This window comes from Wolffia australiana, chromosome 14 (genome assembly GCF_029677425.1).
Source record: "Wolffia australiana isolate 7733 chromosome 14, ASM2967742v1".
In the NCBI taxonomy this organism is placed as follows: Eukaryota; Viridiplantae; Streptophyta; class Magnoliopsida; order Alismatales; family Araceae; genus Wolffia; species Wolffia australiana.
The window spans coordinates 15,545,001-15,563,928 of record NC_135848.1 but is presented as its reverse complement, the minus strand read 5'-3'; the positions used below and the strand labels follow the sequence as shown (position 1 = coordinate 15,563,928).

Here is an 18,928-nt window from a genome sequence, read left to right as displayed (position 1 = left end):
CAAAAAGCAAATCTTTATCCCAGCCCATCATTGGGAAAATGATCTGCATATCCATGTTGTTACCAGCTTTGAATATGAGGAAACCACATATCGATTTGATGCCCTGATAAATGCCACGCAAGCTCTGATAGTTTGGTCTATCTTTGTCCAATACACGTAGCTTTGAAGGTAGCTATGGGGCTTCCTCAAGGCGATTCCTCTACACGAATGGCTTTCTTTAAAGGTGAGATGTTTCCATCTTCATTGATGCTGGGCATTCAGAATTTTCACCAATTATCAACTGCTGAATGAGGTGTGAGTTAGAGGGGGAACAACCATCTCCTCTATGACCACCTTTGTATACAACATTTAGTTCAAAGAAACCACTTCCAGGAGCATACCAATCGTAATCCAAATTCACATTGTCATTGTCTACTTTATTTTACTTCTAAACATCATCCATGTCATCTTGCACCAAGAGTTGCTATACACATTGGGTTGAGCCCATGCAAATTGGGACCTTCTCAATCTCTGTTTCAAAGTGGACTCTTTCTAGCATACTTTGGAAGGTTATCCAGAAACCAGTCATGTAGACCAGCACCCCAGGCAAGGAAAGACGAGGCTGTGACCCGAGTCACATTCCCGTAACATCACAGCCTAGGGTGCAGCGTCACGGCCATTTATGGCGTGATGACATGGCCCCAAACGACGTTGCAACTCCATGACCTGGGGGCTGCATCATCCAAGGGACTCTGTCATTTAGGACAACTGGTGCTCAACGCTACATGGTCTAAGGGGCTGTCAGCCATAAGAATACCTATCGTCCACCAATGTCTACCTGGCTTCCCATGAGGCTTCCTCCTAACATCATTTATCAGTAAGGTATTTTTAAACGTGAATATTTAGAACATCAGACCTCAATGGAAATGTGATACCACACACCATCAAATATAAAAGCAGAAGAAGACCAGACAGAAGCAGGCCCCAGACTCGGCGGCTCAGCCCAATACAGGGTCATCAAATATAAAATTATGGAAGGATTGCAACATGTGTTTCCCTTGATCTATCTTCCCCTTCCCCTCACTTTGTTGTAATCTATTCACCTTGTGCTCACAGGTTTGACACCATCTCCCTGCTGCGCAATGACCGCTTCGCAACATATCCTTCGCCATCCCCTTGTCCCTTCTTCCCTTGGAACCTCTCTCTCCTTCCCCATTTTTAAAATTTAACAAAATTTTGTGTTATATGATCAAAGTTCAAGGTTTTACATGGGATTTAGTATCGTTCTACTCAAGATGTCCATCGCTGTCCCATTACAAAAGATTTGATTCAGCATCCATTTTACAAGGGATTCCACTCCCACTGAGATCTACCGCTGTCTGCCCCACATTCCATGAGGCTCCGTCTGAACATCATTTACCCAAAAGTAGCTTTTACATGAATATTTAGAACATAAGATCTCATTGTGCAGGGTCATTGACAAGGGCAAGGTAGAGGTAGTGCAGACATGGATGACTCTTAGCACCATGCACCATCTTCAGGATTTCTTGCAATGTGATACGGTCCTTGATCTCGGGTCGTATCGGAGGGAGGGTAGAGGACGAGGATAGGGTAGAAGTTCCCGGGGTTAGAGAGATGAAACGGGAATGGTAGAGGACGGGCCGAGCTGAGGAGGTAGGGATCGATCGAGGACGAGCCGCCTGGAGACGCGGTGAAGTGGAGACGATCGCAAGGACTGGGATTGTAGAAGGGGAGAGAGAGACCAGACCTGGACTTGGAGAGGGGACAAGGCACTACTTCATTCTTCTTCTTCTTTCTTGGCTGCCCTCCTAAAGGGAGGGCATCCCTATTTAAAGGGAAATACATAATTGCAAATGACTGAAATGCCCCTGTGGGCTAACTGACGAAACTACCCCTAGATAGGTTTAGGATCCTCTCCAGGATCCTATCACAATGATAGTCTACAACAAGCGCTTTGTAGCAGGCTACGTTTTTTATTGGTTGTAGGGAATGATGATGTCAGTTTCGGGCATCCGTAAATTGGTGTAAACCTAAACCTGTACCAAAACTTAGGTTTGGTGTCAGTCTGATCAAAGACTGGTTTTGATTTGGTAGAAACTGAAGTTCTACAATGAGTGTCGGACAAAATCAAATTAAAATCAAAACTTTTGTCCACTCAAGTCAATGGACAGTAAGCCGGTAGTACTTTTTAGGGGGGACAGGAGGCTGTGGCAGTGGCTGTGACCCCAGTCTGCATTTGGCCCCTGTAAATGTGCTACACTGAGCATCCCTGCATTTATTTTACCTAACTTTACTGAGCTATTTGAAAACATGATCGACCAATCATATCGAAGTGGATTGTAATTTTATGAAGGAGAAAATTGAGGCTAGGCCTTTCTTCATACCAGACATCAATATCATCATGCCAATTTCAGTAAAGGTCTCTTAAGATAAAAATCTTAGGAGTTGACAATGATTGGGCCTCCCAGGCTCCGAACAGCCTAAACCATTAGTGAATCTATTTCAACGGTATACCCATTTGCTCTCTCTTTATTCTCTTCCTCTTATAAGAATTATACAAAATCCTGATGCAAGATCAAGGAAGTTATTTTTTGTCTCTATCTGAAATTACTGACAAATGTCTCAAGCCCTCCAGCCGTTCTCTTATTTAGCTGAAAGGTTTAGAGGAAAGTTGGGGGTGTGCAAATATTGACAAAAATGAATCAAATTTCAGATGGAAGTAGCCATAGTCAATAAGAAACATACATGTTTAAACAATAACGCAGCATTTCTAAAAAATATAATGTGTACTAAAAAAACAAATAACATGGTATAGGGAATTCTGCAGTTACCTTATTTGAGGTATGGTCCAGCATTGCCCTAATAAGCCACGGCAATGACCTGGGACCCAAAAGTCGGACAATTGCTGACATGTGTTCTATTCCAAAGAATCCACCATAAAGTCCTGAGAAGCTTTTGTGAGCCCTATTGAATTCCTACAGGTGAATGCTGACATCAGATTATTCAAGCAAAAAATGAAGTAGCAGCGTAAGGATGAAGAAATGACATCCTTGGAGAAAAATCAGTATAGGGAAGGTCACCTTACAAAAACCCTAGGAGCAAATTGAGGGTACAAGAGCCTATTGGGTCAAATACAAAACAGATCGACTCATTGAAAAATACAATGCCGTGTTTTATTTTTATTGAAAAAAAATCAATGGCCCATTACTGGCTAAAAGACATGATACTGATTACTTGGACTCTGATATTATCAAATATTCTAGGCTAACCCATCAGACCATGTAACTGGCCTGACCCATAAATGTATTAACCATAATGGCTGTAGTACCTATAAGACTTTTGGTTAGAAAGTGGTAACTTTGACTCTCCCCTTCACCCATCACATCAGTGCTTTCCTTCTTGTGTCTTCGGGACTCTCTTTTCTACAGTCCTCCTAACTAACAGAAGCTGTGATTCACATCATATATGAATAAGATGATGAAATTCTAGACAATGGTGCCCTGGAAACACTTCCGAGAGAAAATTAACAAAGGCAATGGAAAATTTGAGTTCAGGACCTCCTTGAAATAAAATTGGGCCGTTTCTGCATGATATCTCTCTCACAGAATAAATGTAAGTGTCAACAACTGGCTGGCAAGATCAGGATTCAGGAGAACTGGGCAGGATATTACAAAAGATAACTACCAGAACTGGGAATCACAGTTTGACTTCTTTCCTACTTCAAAGATTTTGATGCATCTTTAATCAAGATGCATATAGTCATAATTGGTAACCATGAGATCTCCATCAACACTGATAACTGCATTCTAAAGCCTGAATCTTGTGTTGTCGAATAGTAATTTGAAGATACTCCCAGTATAAGTTGCATATTTTGAATATCTTATCTTGATACTCCCAACAGACTGGACTGTTTCTCCATTCTATGTGGATATCTTATTCTCAGAAGCATTTCTTACCTCAGATCCACAGAAAAAATATGCCTTCGTAGTCTGAGCATCATGTTTCTGGTTGAAGCTGGAGGCTCCTCTTCCAGATCTCACAAAACGTCGTGTGCTATTGCAGAGAATGAAGTTTGGTAGAAAGTCATTCTGCATTTCTGCCCAGATCTGTGTGTCAAAGGATACAAAAAAAATTGTTAAAAATAAAATATATGAATATTGTTATATAAAATAGTGTTCACCGTCCCGATACCGTTACCGGATGCCGGTATCGGGACGGAAGCCGTATAGGATACCGGAAAGGCAATTTTCGGTATCCGTTCTTTTCGATATCCAGATATCAGATATCAGTATCGGATATCGGTTGCTACAGTGCCGATATCCGCTACCGATATCTGTCTCGATGTCGGCATCCGTCTCCGTCTCAGGGGGAAGGATGACGACATCGGATATCGGGTGTGGACATCGGTTTTCGATATCCACATCGAAAGTTTACTTAAAAATATTATTAAGTGATAATTATTCAGTGATTAGATCGATTTACCGTGGGCAAGAGAGTTATGAGAGAACTTTTAAGAGTAAATACATCACGTTTAATATATACAGCCAAACATTTTTATTTTTTTCCATATGGGATAACCGGATTCGGGTTTGGTGTTAAACTCCGAATCCCTTTATCCCATATGGAAGAAAATAGAAATTTTCGCTTCTATTTATTGGACGCTGTGATAATATATTAAATAATGACACAATATAAGGGCCATTAAATATAGCAAATATGGATTAAAATATAATTTCACCGTTTAATGTATTGTCAGATTCATTTAATATATACAAAGAAAGATTTCTAATTTCTTCCATGTGGGATAACGGGATTCTGCGTTTATATTAAACTTCGAATCCTGTTATCCCATATGGAAGAAAATAAAAAATTTAAACTCTGTATATTAACTGAGATTCAAATAGAATAAAACCAATCAATTCTTATGCACATAAGTCATAGATTGATATTAAAACCGTATTTTTACTGTCGGTACCGGTTCCGATATCCGGATATCAAAAACCGATATCCGGCATCCGGTATCCGTCGTGTCCCTCCACCTTCGATATCCGATACCGATATCCGTCTAACCCCTTATAGACAGATATCGACCGATATCCGATATTCGATATCCAGCCCCGTCCCATTTTTTCCCGGATATCGGATATCGGTTGTCCGATACCGGATATCAGACGGATATTGGTTCGGCGAACACTAATTATAAAACAACAGTTATATTTTTTTGAGACAACAATGAATAAAATTTATAAACAGAATGTTATATAAAACAACACTGATATTTTTCTGGGACAACAATGAATAAAATATATCAACAGAGTGTTCTATAAAACAACACTAATATTTTATTGAGACAACTTAATTTGTTGATCCAAACAGCAGAACCTTACCACAATCAAATAATGTCATTAATGATGCGATTATGTTTCAATGATGATGATTGATGCATACACTTTAAATAATCTTAACAGTCAAATAGTTGATTCAAACAGAATGTATGGTGTCATGCAGGCATTTTGTGGGATATGATAATTACAGTCAACAGTGACAACTTAGATATATGTGTTTGAACAATTAGAATTCCTCATCCAAGTCACCGTGACATTGGTACTTCATCTTATAAAAGATAATTTCAAAATCTTCAGAGGGACTCCAACAGTAAGATCATTTTAGTCTACAATAACTAAACATTCCTCTCCCTCCCAATTAATAACTAGTACTGCCACCAACCTTACTCTCTTACAAATGGTGAAGCAAAGGAAAATAATTTTGGATTATTATAAAATTAAAGTTTCCTGCAATGACACTAAACAAAATTATGAAAATCAAGCAACAATCAAACCTGCGACGATAAACGGCTTGAATATGAGACCAGAGAAAGGTTTTCTTGCATCTCGTTAAACATGAGGGCAAATGAATCAAGGTGAAGGTCTTGGGAGAGCAACTGATGACTGAGTTCTAAGATGCTCAAAAGTTTTTGAAGCTCCTGTAAAATGTTTTTTTTAGATCATGTAATCACATAGAGGTGAGATTCACCACAACATACCACAACTCCACACAGGTTTTGTGCCTCAAAATGCTCAAAAAGAATATCAAGATTCTCCCGGAAGAACTTGTTCAGTTGTTGTGTGATTAATCTCCTTAGATCAATTGTTCTCCCCAGAAGCTGAATAGAACAGAGATTATCAACATCATTAGAAGTAACAGAACTAATAACGAGATAAGGTAAATATTTGTAGGTTCAGTGAACAAGGGGAGCCTTTTTTCTCCCCTGGGCAGAAATAAAAAAGGGTGTTTGGGATTCGTGAAACACCATGTGCAATAATTAATTGTTCGAAGGCAAGGAAATAGACTCCATTTCCTCCGTCAGATAAGAGCCATAGTTTCAAGAAATACAGAATGATTGAAGATGAGTATTATTAGAACCAGGATTATGTCTGAAATGAATGAGGAAGGAAATGAGAAAGCAGAAGAGTGAAATTCGTTTGGGAAGAGAGAAAGACTTAGGAACAAGAACCCATAAAATGTTTATCCCTCTACTCTGAACTAGAACTGGTAGATTCAGGGAGAATCTTAAAATGACCGTGAGAGATCTCTGGACTAGACCAGATTCGATTATAAAAGTTGATAATTTGTTCATGCAACTGCCAAGGGATATGGTGATTGAAAGAAAAGTATATCTCATGTTATTTGAAATTTCGAAAGAGGGATCATATTATAAATGACTCTTACTTTTTTTTGAGAGAGAAAAAGATTTTGGCAACAATCATTTGCCGAATGAAGTACCCGTCCCCAAAAATTACAAAAACTTCACATTTATAGTATGCACAATATAGGAAAGCCCTTTCTGTAATAAATTATATATTTTCCATAACTTCTGGTAAGTATTACGGAGAGTCCAAAAAAAGTATCAAACATCTAACGTTGTGGCATGAGAAATACCAGTTAGTAACTAAAACCAGATCAAAGCATTCAAAATTAAAATGGAAAATTATAAATCGGCAGCATAATTGATGATCTAGACAAGATTAATTATATAGTATAAACAACAACACGAACAATCTGTGGATGAATTGAAGATAAAATCCTGAAAAGGGGAAGTCAGTCACAATTTCAAGCAAACCATAAGTGATGCATGTTAAAAATGAGGATTGATGAACAATGTCTGATATCCAGTCCTTGATTCTGAGATGTACCATGTAATCTGGACATTAATAATATAGTAGTCTGAATACTTGCCTCAATGGAATCCGAATGTTGTTTCTGTTTGAGACAGACCTTATGACTCAATTTCTTTATGGGTTCATTCCTTTGTTATCCATATTATCCTTGTAGGGTCCATCGGATCTTTTTATCTACTTATGTTTTCTAAACATGTCTCTCTCCCCTCTTCTCTTACCCTTCATGTATACTCTTATTTTCCACAGGTTGAGTCATTTGTGACTTCTTCATGTGACCATAAGAAGTTCCCTAGTCAAGGCAACTGTATGCGCATGCAATCAAGCATCACCTCTCCAGCAAACCTCTCTCCCCCTCATGCAGACCTGTACATCATGTCATGTCCCCCTGTCCACACCACTCAAAAGGGAGGACCATACATGATTTTGATACAATCCCTAACCCTACGGAAGGGCACACCTATCATTTCCCTTTACATAGGACGTCCCTCCCTTTAGGAGGGCAGGCAGAAAGTATTATGCAATTTGAGTTCATTGTCTCTTCTCCCCTCAATTCTAAGTCCCATCCACGCCCTGTACAGTCCTCGTGACTGTCTCCTCTTCACCGTGTCTTCAGACGGTTGTCCCTGGTGGATCCCTACCTTCTTGGTTTGATCTCTTCTCTGATCATTCTCGTTTCTTCTCCATCCTGTGAACTCGCTTGCATGTCTCTCACTAGACCTCCTATCTCTATCGAACTGAAGCATTTCATTATCAGAATTACATCGAAGATGTTATGATCTGCAGAGACACATTGATATGCATCCCATGCAGCACACCTGCGCTGCACTTGAATGCTGCATCTGGGTCATATGCTGTCCGTTCATTGCATGGCCACACATCCTTTTAATCCCATAATTGTGAGACCATTTAATGTACCTCCAGCACCCATGTGTCTTGAAGCTTCTTATCTTGCACACTGTCTGTGTGTCTGTCACTACCAATATCAGTACTTGGTACATACTAGATGGTCGTATCATCTTCCATGTAATTCCAATAGTGAAAACCTCAATCACATTGAGATGGATGGGAAATCAAGATGGAGACAAGCAAGAGAGATCCCAGGATAGAGACGAGAAGGGATGGTTCAGGGAAGAGGCAGAATGAAGGAGGTGGGGATCAACTTGGGACCAGACATCTGAAGACGCGGTGAAGAGAAGACAATTGTGAGGATGGAAGATAGGAGTAAGACACTGAGGGGAGACAAGTCGAGGAGCTTGAACTTCTTAATATTTCCTGGCTTCCCTCCATAAGGGAGGGCCCTCATATTTAAAGGGAACATAAAGAAGGGAAAAACCCTGAGTGCCCTTAAGAAAGGTGAGGGATCGTATCAGTACTCTATCTTCATTATGACAGAGGTTATTGCCACTTCCAATGCACAATTGTCAATATCTGTTCCTACTTCATTATATCAGTACTCTATCTTCATCATGGAAGAATTCAGACAAATAGCCCACAGAATTTGTAAAGAAATATGGCTCAAGTCTACCTTGAAAGATTTAAATATTGTATTTAAAACTCCCATCTAGCTGTTTGATGGCAGTAAATCTGCTATAAAAATTGCTTGGAATCCAGTATAACATAACAGAACCAAACAACATGGAGGTGGAGGAGCCTGACATCAAGGAAAACATAGAGATTAATCTGATCATCACACCCTGCATCAAGTCAGAAGAACGAAGTGTTGATATACTAACAAACGGTCTCCATAGCCCAAGTCTTCAGAGACTCATTTAAAACCTAGGAATGAGGAATGTACACACTCCAGCTTGAGGGGAAGTGTTTTCCGGAAATACACTGTTTAGGTTTTCTATTGTACCCACAACTTTTTGTATTTGCATTTATGTCCTCCGGCATTTGATCACCAGAACTCATCAGTCTCAGATCCAGTACCCAAAAGATAGTCGATCTGAGACCATCTTGTATAAGTGAAGGTCTGCTTAAGTGATCAAACATCTGGCGTTTTGTGTTTTTCCCATTATCTTCTCCCTGGGCTGCTATGCCCTAGCGAGTGCTGCTGCATCAGCACCGTGGATGACTCCACGGCTCTTCTTGTCTAGACAACCATATTTCATCTTCTTCCATCAACTCGCTTCTCCAGAGACTTAGCGTATCCATCTCTGTTTATAGTCCATGAATGAGGTCTGTTCTACCATAATTGTAGTCACTTGAGTGTCTATGGCTACGAATATACTGGTGGCAACCTCATTTGTTAGAATATCAAGATATAAGCTCAATCATATCTTGAGGATGAGTAAAATGTAATAGCCCTGGTCAACTGCTAACAAACTCAGATTTGATGCTTTCTTTAGGAACTGCATGTTGCATACCCACAGCCCTGCGAGTAGTATGAAGACCGCTAAGGAACTGTGTACATTTCTTCTGGTCCAATGTTAAGCAACCCATGAAGGATATTGAAGTTGATTGTCACAACAATCGGGACCAGATCAAAGTTAAGCTCGTTGTGGCCGCTAATAAGTCCATTGATGCCCCCTTCACTATTATCCTTGCCACTTTGCTATTATACCCTCTTCTAGACTTTCTGCTGAAAAATCCAGTCATGACCTATTTGGGGGGGGGGGGGGAGGGGGAAAGGGGGAGGGGAAGACGCGGGAGACCTAGCCCCTCCCCAAAGAAGCCCAAGCTATGGCCAATGGCCCCAGATATTCTCACAACCTAGGTCATGGTGATGTGAGGCGACTCCAGATTGCATCATAACACATGAGGGAACTCTCGTAACGCGAGGGAGGGAAGGATGGCGCAAAGAGCATCGCGATCGGCACACGAAATGGCATGAGGCAATCGCAAAGCGTGACGTGAGGCTTGATCGTGATGCTGTTCAGGGGTGACCTCGGACATGATGACGCAACTCAATCACAAATTGCCGCAAGATGTTGGACGAGATTCTCATGGCAAGAGGGAGAGAAGGTCGTGGTGAAGAAACCCACAATGGTCACGAGAAATGGCTTGTGGATGTCGCGACACACTACGGAAGGCTCGTTTGAGATGGGGGTCAGGCTCGACGAGGGAAGCAGGAGGGGGAAGTGTTGGGAAATAGGTGGTGTGGCCTATTAGGTCCACTAGACCTTAGCCTACTTAGGGTTCCCTCTCTTAATCCCACATTGATAAATCTCTAATACTCTCTCTCTCAGCCCTATATAAGGGCATGTATCCCTTCTTTTTCTAAGTAACAAAGTTCTATCCATTTTATCTTCTTTTTCAACATGGTATCAGAGCCTAGGTCGATGACCTAGGGCATCTTCCGCATCGGCGTCCAGGGCGGCGGAGGTTTTTTCCCTCTGCCGCCCTGCATCTTCCGTCCGCGAATCATCTCCGTCGATCTCCTGCGTGTGCTCTGCATCCCTCGGGTGATCTCTGTCCCACGGTGCTTCCAGGTTAGGACTCCTCCCCCTCATCGCCTCACCTCCTCTCCACCCTAGTCTCAATGCCGGTTTCCTCATCGGGATTCGCCTTCGCGTCCTCATCCGTCCCTTCTACCTTCTCTTTGTACTCGTTCTCGGTGTCCTCCTTCTCCTCGCCGTCCTTGTCCTTCTTCTTGGCGTCCTCTGGCCAGCCTCCGTCGCCGTCTATGTTCTCTTTCAGCTCATCTATCCTCTCCGGTGGTCTCCGGCAGTCTCCAACCGCCTTGGCTGCCTTCAGCCCCCTTGTCGGGCGCCTCCGCAGCCTCCGGCCGCCCTCGCATCCTCACAACCCTAGCACATTTCCGGCCGTCACCGGCCGTCACCGGCCGTCTCCGGCTCGTCTCTGGCCATCACTGCTCGTCTCCGACTATCACCGGCCGTCTCCGGCGGTCATCGGCCGTCTCCGGCCTTCTCCGGCCGTCACCGGCCGTCTCCGGCCTTCTCCAACCATCTCCTCCGTCTCGGGCCATCACCGGCCGTCTCCGGACGTCTTCGGCCATCACCGGCTACCTCGGCAGCCTCAGGCGGTCTCGGTCACCTCCGGCCACAACTGACTGCCTCGGCTGCCCCCGCAGCCTCCGGCGGCCTCGTCGCCTCGGTTTCCACCGGCTGCCTTGCCTCAGCTGCCTCGGCCACCACCGACTGCCTCGGCTGCCTCGACAGCCTCTGGCGGCCTCGTCGGCTCGGTTTCCACCGGATGCCTCAGCTGCCTCGGCTGCCTCAGCAGCCTCCGGCGGCCTCGTCGCCTCGGTTTCCACCGGAGGCCTCAGTTGCCTCAGCTGCCTCGGTTTCCCTCGGGCTCCCTCCTCTGCCCTCCGCTGCCTTCAGCCGCCTCCGACGCCTACAGCTGCCTCAGTCGCCTCAGCAACCTCGGATGCCTCCAGCTGCCTCCTGGTACCCCAACGCCTCGGCCATCTTCTCTTTTTCAACCGTCTTCAGCCTCCAGCCATCCTCTGCCATCTTTCCGGCCATCCTGCTCCACGCTCTACACCGCCTCCTACTACATCACAATCTGGGCGTGGATGACGAGCATCCACGATCCAGCTTGCGGGGGAGTGTTGGGAAATAGGTGGTGTGGCCTATTAGGTCCACTAGACCTTAGCCCACTAAGGGTTCCCTCTCTTAATCCCACATTGATAAATCTCTAACACTCTCTCTCAGCCTTATATAAGGGCATATATCCCTTCTTTTTCTAAGTAACAAAGTTCTATCCATTTTATCTTCTTCTTCAACAGGAAGTGTTTTGTGGAGGCTGCAATCACCATTTCCAAGGAATGCTCGAAGTCTCTGCAACCCGCGAAGAAAGGAACGTGTGATTTGCATCAAGTACGCCAGTGAGGTGGGATGGTGTGAAGACACTGAATAGCCCTCGTGAGATCACGGCGGCAGGAGGAAGATGCGGGGTGTACAGGAGGGGGTCGAACCATCATGATGTATGGCCACAGGCATCCTATGTGAGACCAGCTTGGAATACACAAGGTGATGGCGATATTCATGAGTTTATGCTGATACAAAGACACCTTTCGGGCAGAGGTGGGGTGGACCCAGAGCAAGAAGCCATGAATGAATGAGAGACCCCAAGAAGGAAGGCCACCAGGAGAGAAGACGGGCCCTTGGCACACCCAAGACAGGTTGTGCGCACGGGTGGAGAGCATAGAGGAGCATTCGCTGGGACCTACAGAGCAGCTAATGGAAAACAAATACCGAAGAGGATGTCTTCGGCCTCAGGAAGACATGATATGATGAGGGGATGGCAGGCGCTCACGATAGTTCGTCGATGTGGAGAGGAGAAGTCGGACGGAGCAACATCAAATTGCTGAGATGGATCCCCATCAGATCATGCCGCTTCAGAGAAGGTCGTGAAGGATGTACACATCCCCGCCTGAGTTTGGGGGCCGCAAAGATCAATCGTAACACAAGGAGGGAGAAAGATTTCAGGGCTAAATGGAGAGACATGACCACAGCAAGAGGAAGACGGGGAGCAGATGATGATGAGGATGGATGGATAAAAGTGAAGACATAGCTAGCCATAAAGTCACGACCCAAACAGGAAACGGCTCCCAGGCGGCATCTCACCACCAAAAACATGTATTTCAGATGTTTAGAGCAAGGACATCATGCACGAGAATGTAGAGAACCAATAACTTGTCGGAGATGTAGAGAAGTAGGTCACCGTCAATCTACTTGCAGAAAAATAGCAGACAAAGACAGGAGGCCCAGCAGGCAGCATGCAGTTCCATACCCATCTCATGGACCCAGGGAGAGTTATTTTTCCACATAATTGGCATAAAGTATCATGAATAATTTTCCTTTTAATCATCAAGGATTACGGTAAGAAACCACTTGATCCATTCTAAAAGTACCCTAGTTTATTCCTGGGTATTATGTAACACTATCTACAAAACTTTATATAAAAATATTTGAAATCTCCAAAAATAAGTCCTCTCTCAACTCTGCATGGTTAATCATTTAAGTAAAAGCGGGAGAAGTTCAGCTTGGTCACCCTCCCTTCTTTTGAAAACCCATCCTTTTGAAGCTGCAGATTATAGTAAATCGGCCATTAAATTGTGGTGTGAATGATCGTCATCTCTTTAGCACAATGGTCATTGTGATTTCTCTCTTTGGATGATCTTTTGATGTATTATGAATCATGGAAGAATAATGATTGGAAGGTCCAAGCCTCACTTACCCAGATAGGAACATTACAATCTCAGCAGTACGATGTAGAGTTTTTTTATAAGCCTTGTTTTCTCTCTTAGACGAGTTTTTCTTTACATATATGGTGATACCTATGGTCAAATGTATGCAGGGCTACCATGACTGCGAACTCTGCACGGCGTCGCCAAACACAAAAGAGGATTATGGAAGGAGTATCCTTTGTTGGGCCACGCTCATTTGGGGAGACTAGACAACAGAACCGTACTAATCAGAGGGGTATCCATGGCAGCATATGTTGCAGACTGTGGATGGACCCAGAAGTTTCCTGAGATAGCGGAGATACGATGGCGTAGGGTCCTCCCTATCAATGGGACCAAAGGGCGGAATTTGACGGTGGTTGTGGTGGAGGTCTGTGGGGTTCCATTAGGCTATAGAAGTTGGTCAACATTAGAGGAAATGGTGAAGTCCTTCGGGAGACTCAAGAGTATCATCTCGACAGGGCTGGACTCTGGGGACCCAAACTTTGTCACTTTGGAGGTGGAAATGTCAGAAGGGTCACCAATACCGAGTATGATTTGTTGTCAAGGTCGTAATGGAGCCTTCAGAACGAGGCCAAGACCACGGTTTCCACCACCGCCACCATTTGAAGCCAGCCGTAGGTTAGGACTACGACATGGAGAGGTGGAGGAATACTTATCCAATCGAGAGGAGATAGAGCGGAAGACCCCTGAATGAAGGCAATCCAAAGGAGATAACATAGAAACCAGCAGTGTGAGCCGGACGCCCCCTTCTTTGGAGACACTAAACAAGCCCTTGGGCACAATCGGACCACAGGATTTTGACAGGAGACCGCCGTGGTGGAGAAGGATCCTTGCAGTTCTTTGGGCCATAAGGCTGCACCGTTAGGACGTTGTATTCAAGGGAAGGGAAGTCTCATTAGATAATATTCTGCACGACACCAAGAGTAAGTATTGTATTGGTCGGGGGATGGGGATGGGGCTGGGGTTGGGGTTGAAGGTCAGAACTTAGTTTCCCTCATTAAAGGGGAGTGAACGCCATGTAGCGATCACGCTTATCTATATCATGATTTTTGGGTTGATCACCAGTTACGGCTGATCTTCCCTTTGTTTTTTTTAACTATGAATTATTGATTCATCATACTCTCTTCTCTTACAAGTAATGTACTGTTTTCTTTTCCATTGAATAAATTAGTCATTGGAACTTCTTCATTCATTATTTTTTATTCTTTCCACAAATAAAATAATTCTGTCAAGAGAAAGCAAACTACAATGAAGTCACCTTTACTCTTCTTAATTTGTAAATCTCTGAGAAGTCCAAAGGTTGAGTAGAAAAATTCCCTCCATAGTCGAAAGTATCCATGAAAGATTCATCAAGAAGATTTCTGCAAGTTTCAAATATATGAAAGTAAGGACCAAGAGGAAGCAAGAAGATTTTAAAATTTTAATTCAATGCCAATTTAAGTGATGGAGTGTTATGTTCTAAGAATCCTGAAAAAGGAAACCAAATTTTTCCCCGTCATCTTAAATTCATGAAATACTTTCAAGAGATCAGGAGTTTATCATCGAAAATAAGAGAACAAGATTACCTTGTTGCCCAGCATTTGTGGTACATAAAAATAGCTTCACTAACTTTAAAGACCAGCTGATCGAAGCTTATGTCCGCCTAGGAAAACATAATGCATGTTGTAAGTGTGGCAGTAAAATTATACTTCATTTAAATCAAATTAAATTCATAAATCAACTTACAGATGCAATCCTAAACAGATTAGAAAGATGAGCCAAAAAAGATTGTATGTAAAATTCATAATTCATGTTGTCAGTGTGACCCTTACACATCATTTATCCTTTTCAAAATATCAAAGTTGATTCTCCTTTATATGCTACACCTCTAGATAAAATCCAATTTTATTTGAAATGCAACTCCAGATCCCATGTTGCTTTCAATTGACTTTCTAGATGCCATATAGCCAGCAAAAGAATGACCAGCATGTGAAACAATGAGCCAACTTCAATTTTTTTAATGATGAAACTTAACTGATCAAAACAAACAATATCTGAGTTGAGCGTGCTGCAACAAAAATACATGTCATTCCACAAACAAGGCAATTAAAGGGTGAGTTCAGGAAATGTACGTGCATGAGGTCATTTTTTCAATTGTATGCAGATATGTTTCTACAGTAAGTTCTTATTACGGGTGTAAAGTTTTCTAGATTTGTTTTTTTAAAAGATGATTTAAGGCAGTCACCCAACAAAGTGGTAAGCACCCAAAGGTGCATGTGAAGAGCCCTCAAGCTCTAATCATACATGGTCAACCCCTCCCCTATCTGTTTACACCTCGAGGTAACCATGACGCCATGAGGCCCTCGACTTTGTGGGCAAGCCCGTCCTTAGACACCTAGGGTCCCTTAAATTGTCTCATTACGGCGTAGCCATATTGCCAGAGCACTGTCATCGCTCGGCCCCCCTCTTTCCTCATCCTAGGGCTACCTCTCCATATGAACTCCCAAAAGACCACCTCTGATGTCACGTTCACTGCCAGCTGCGCTTGGGTGACCCAAATCGAGCGGGCGAAGGGGCACTCGAAGAATAAATGGTTGCAGTCTTCATCACCTCTTGTGCATAAAGTGCATGCTGTTGCTGACATGCATTGAGTCCACTTGCGGAAGATGTGGGTTACTAGTCTATTGTGCAAAAAGAGCCACCCAAAGATTTTAAACTTTAGTGGAACCTTTAGGTGATAAATGGCCTAACATGCCTCGTTAGTTGGTTGATCCTCATTTCCCTAACGGATCCTCCCATAGGTCTTCTGAACTGAAAGGAAGCGCTGGTCCAAACCCATTGAATCAGCACTTGTTGAATAATCAAGAAATCCGCCACCCTCGGGTCTGAGAGGGCTCCCTCTACCCTCGGATTCCATTTTTTGTCCAACACTTCCCTGCTGTGGCATCAGGCAAACACAAAGAGCCGAGGGAATGCCTCCCTCAAATTGCCACCCAACGACCACTTATCTGACCTAGATCAAAACAGGGAGTCGTCTCCTAGTCGGAAAGAGAAGAAGTTTCTAAATTAGGAAAAAATCTAAGGCCCTGACAGAATGGCGATGTCCCGCAGACCGAGGCTGCTTTCTCATCCCAGTTTAAACCCACTACCATAGCTGTCTAGCTGAATTTGGACAACTATGTCCTCCTAAGGGTGCATGAGCCTTGTCATCCGCCTTGTTAATTAATAATGTGTTCATGATCTGTAGATGGAGGATGCCCAAGCCTCATTGTTTGACAGGTATCTCATACCACTACCATAGCTGTCTGCAGACGATATCCCATACCACCAGCGCCGAACCTAGACTCTGATTCGGGCCAACGCCTTTCCAGAAGAAATGATGCATCATGCCTTCACGTCTCTGACCAATTCCTGCAGGTATCTTGAATGCTGAGAGGTGGAAGGCGGTAATTGGTAACAATACTTATCTCACCAGCACCAATCGACCTCCTATGGACAGTACCTTGGCTTGTTGTCATTCCAGCCATCTCTCAACCTTCTCTACCATCGGCTGCCAATCTACCTAGTCATCCTCCCTCTAGACAATCACAGGTCCAAGTATTTCATAGGTAGGCTTCCGTACGACGTACCTTACCCCTCGGCACATTGTGTCTTCTCTTGCGAAAGCCCACTACTCATAAATGCTGAATTATCCCAATTGATTCTTAGGCCAGAGAAGTCTCCAAATACGACAAATAAGGTTGATAAGTTTTTTGCCTCCTCCACAGAGCCTTCTATAAAAATGTTGGGCTTGTCTGCGTACTGCAATAGAGGAGTACCCTCGGGATAGTTTGTTGCCTGGTATTCCTTCAAGAGATCGTGGGGAACATGCTAATTGGTGCAAATGGCGAGTGGATCTACCGCGAGGATGAATAGTAGAGGGACAACGGGGCATCCTGGCCACACCTCCCTTTGCAGTTGTATAAGCTCGCCTTGAGGCCTATTGTTCACCAACATTGAGAAAGTGTGATGTAATGCATCTCTTCACCCATGTAATCCATTCCTTGGAGAAACTCCTCTTTATTGATGCCCACAGGAAGTCCCAGTCTAGTGCATTGTAGGCCTCGGCAAAGTTAACCTTTCACATGAAACTCCTAGTCTCGTGCCAATTCCATTAAGCTAAGATCTCTCCTGATGCAACTGCGCTATCCACCTATAAGAGGCTTGATATAAATGCTGATTGGGAGGGTCCAACGAGCTCCCCAATCACTTCCCTGAACCTGTTTGCCAAGACCTTAGCAATAATTAGGTCAATGGAGTTGGATAGAAAAATCAGACTGAAATCCTTGATTCTTTCAGCACCTTGTAGCTTTGTTAGGATAAACATGTATGACCGATTAATTCTGTCCATGCTGCTAGTCCTTTGGCAGAATTCTTCAAGCGTGGCCATCACATTTGGCCAAACCAAATCCCAAAACTCGTGGCAGAAGAACACCGCCAGACGATTCAGGCCTGGTGCCTTTCGCCAATGAGTCTTTGAATTGACTCTTTCACCTTTTCCTTTGAGAAAGGATAGATCAACTATGCTTTGTGAACCAGATCCAACGTCTGTGCACACCTAGCACACCACATCTACCGGTAACTTCAACCTTTCTTATGAAGGGAGCCAAAGTGTTCTACAGCACCATGATCCACTGATCGTGATCTGACATGTTCTTGGCCTATCACCTTCAGTTTCTGAATGTTGGTGACCCACTGCCTCCCATTTGCTACTAAATGGAAGAATCTCATGTTCGCATCCCTTGGATGTAGGCATCATGTCTAGACCTTTGTTTCTAATTAATCTCAAGCTTCTTGTCTCCTTCTGCGACCAAACTGCTCCTCTGCTTCATCTTCTTCCAAATACCAAGTATCCTCCGGGTCATCTAGTTCTTTGATCCTGTCCAAGGCCTCTCTTCTGGCCTGCAATATGTTCTCGAGTATGCGCTTGTGGACCTCCACGAGATGATGCCGCAGCCCATGAATTCTGGTGGCTAGGATATCTGTTTCAGATCCAAGTCAGGTTTGTGCTGATAACTTTCTCTCTACCTCGTCCTTGAAGCCAGCCTCTTGTAGCCTCGATCTATCTTGCTTGAAATAGGTTTGCCTTCTAACCGCTTCGTTTCCTGTCCATACAATTAGGGTAAGGCTGACAGTGCAAGCGGGAGTGGTCTCGCGTATGCTAATGGAAACCACTCTACTGGCTCTTCTGAACACAAAAATTGGTCGAATTTCGACATCCCATTGGAGCCCGTTATAATTTTCCATGTATATGTGCAGTCAATTGGCCCCATTTCATGAAGTGATGACTCTGAAATGAAAGCCCAAAAAACCTCTGAGTCGGCATCTACCTCAAGCGCCACATTAAAGACACTTCTGATCAAGATCGGGCCCCTTGAGCTGGAATAACAAGAGAGATGCCACAACAATATTCAGCCAATGCCACCTCCACAGATAATGATAACATGGCCGCTGTTGATGAAGTGTCTTGAAAAGGTGCCTAAGTGCAAAATGGCAGCTGCGGCAGTAGTTGATATAGTTGCAATAGTGGTGACGATCACAATAGCAACGGCGGCGTAGGACACAGTAGTTGAAG

General features: G+C 43.6%; 1 protein-coding gene across 1 annotated transcript in view; it reads right to left on the bottom strand.

Moving 5' to 3' along the window:
- Positions 1–18,928, bottom strand: part of PIR121 (transcription activator) — a 108,634-nt gene that overhangs the window by 12,837 nt on the left and 76,869 nt on the right. The window contains exons 19-24 of the mRNA XM_078585773.1: positions 14,901–14,977; positions 14,594–14,696; positions 6,044–6,163; positions 5,840–5,983; positions 3,957–4,106; positions 2,832–2,975 (exon numbers count right to left, since the gene is read on the bottom strand). Coding sequence (XP_078441899.1) covers positions 2,832–2,975; positions 3,957–4,106; positions 5,840–5,983; positions 6,044–6,163; positions 14,594–14,696; positions 14,901–14,977 — 738 coding nt within the window. The remainder of the gene's footprint in view (positions 1–2,831; positions 2,976–3,956; positions 4,107–5,839; positions 5,984–6,043; positions 6,164–14,593; positions 14,697–14,900; positions 14,978–18,928) is intronic.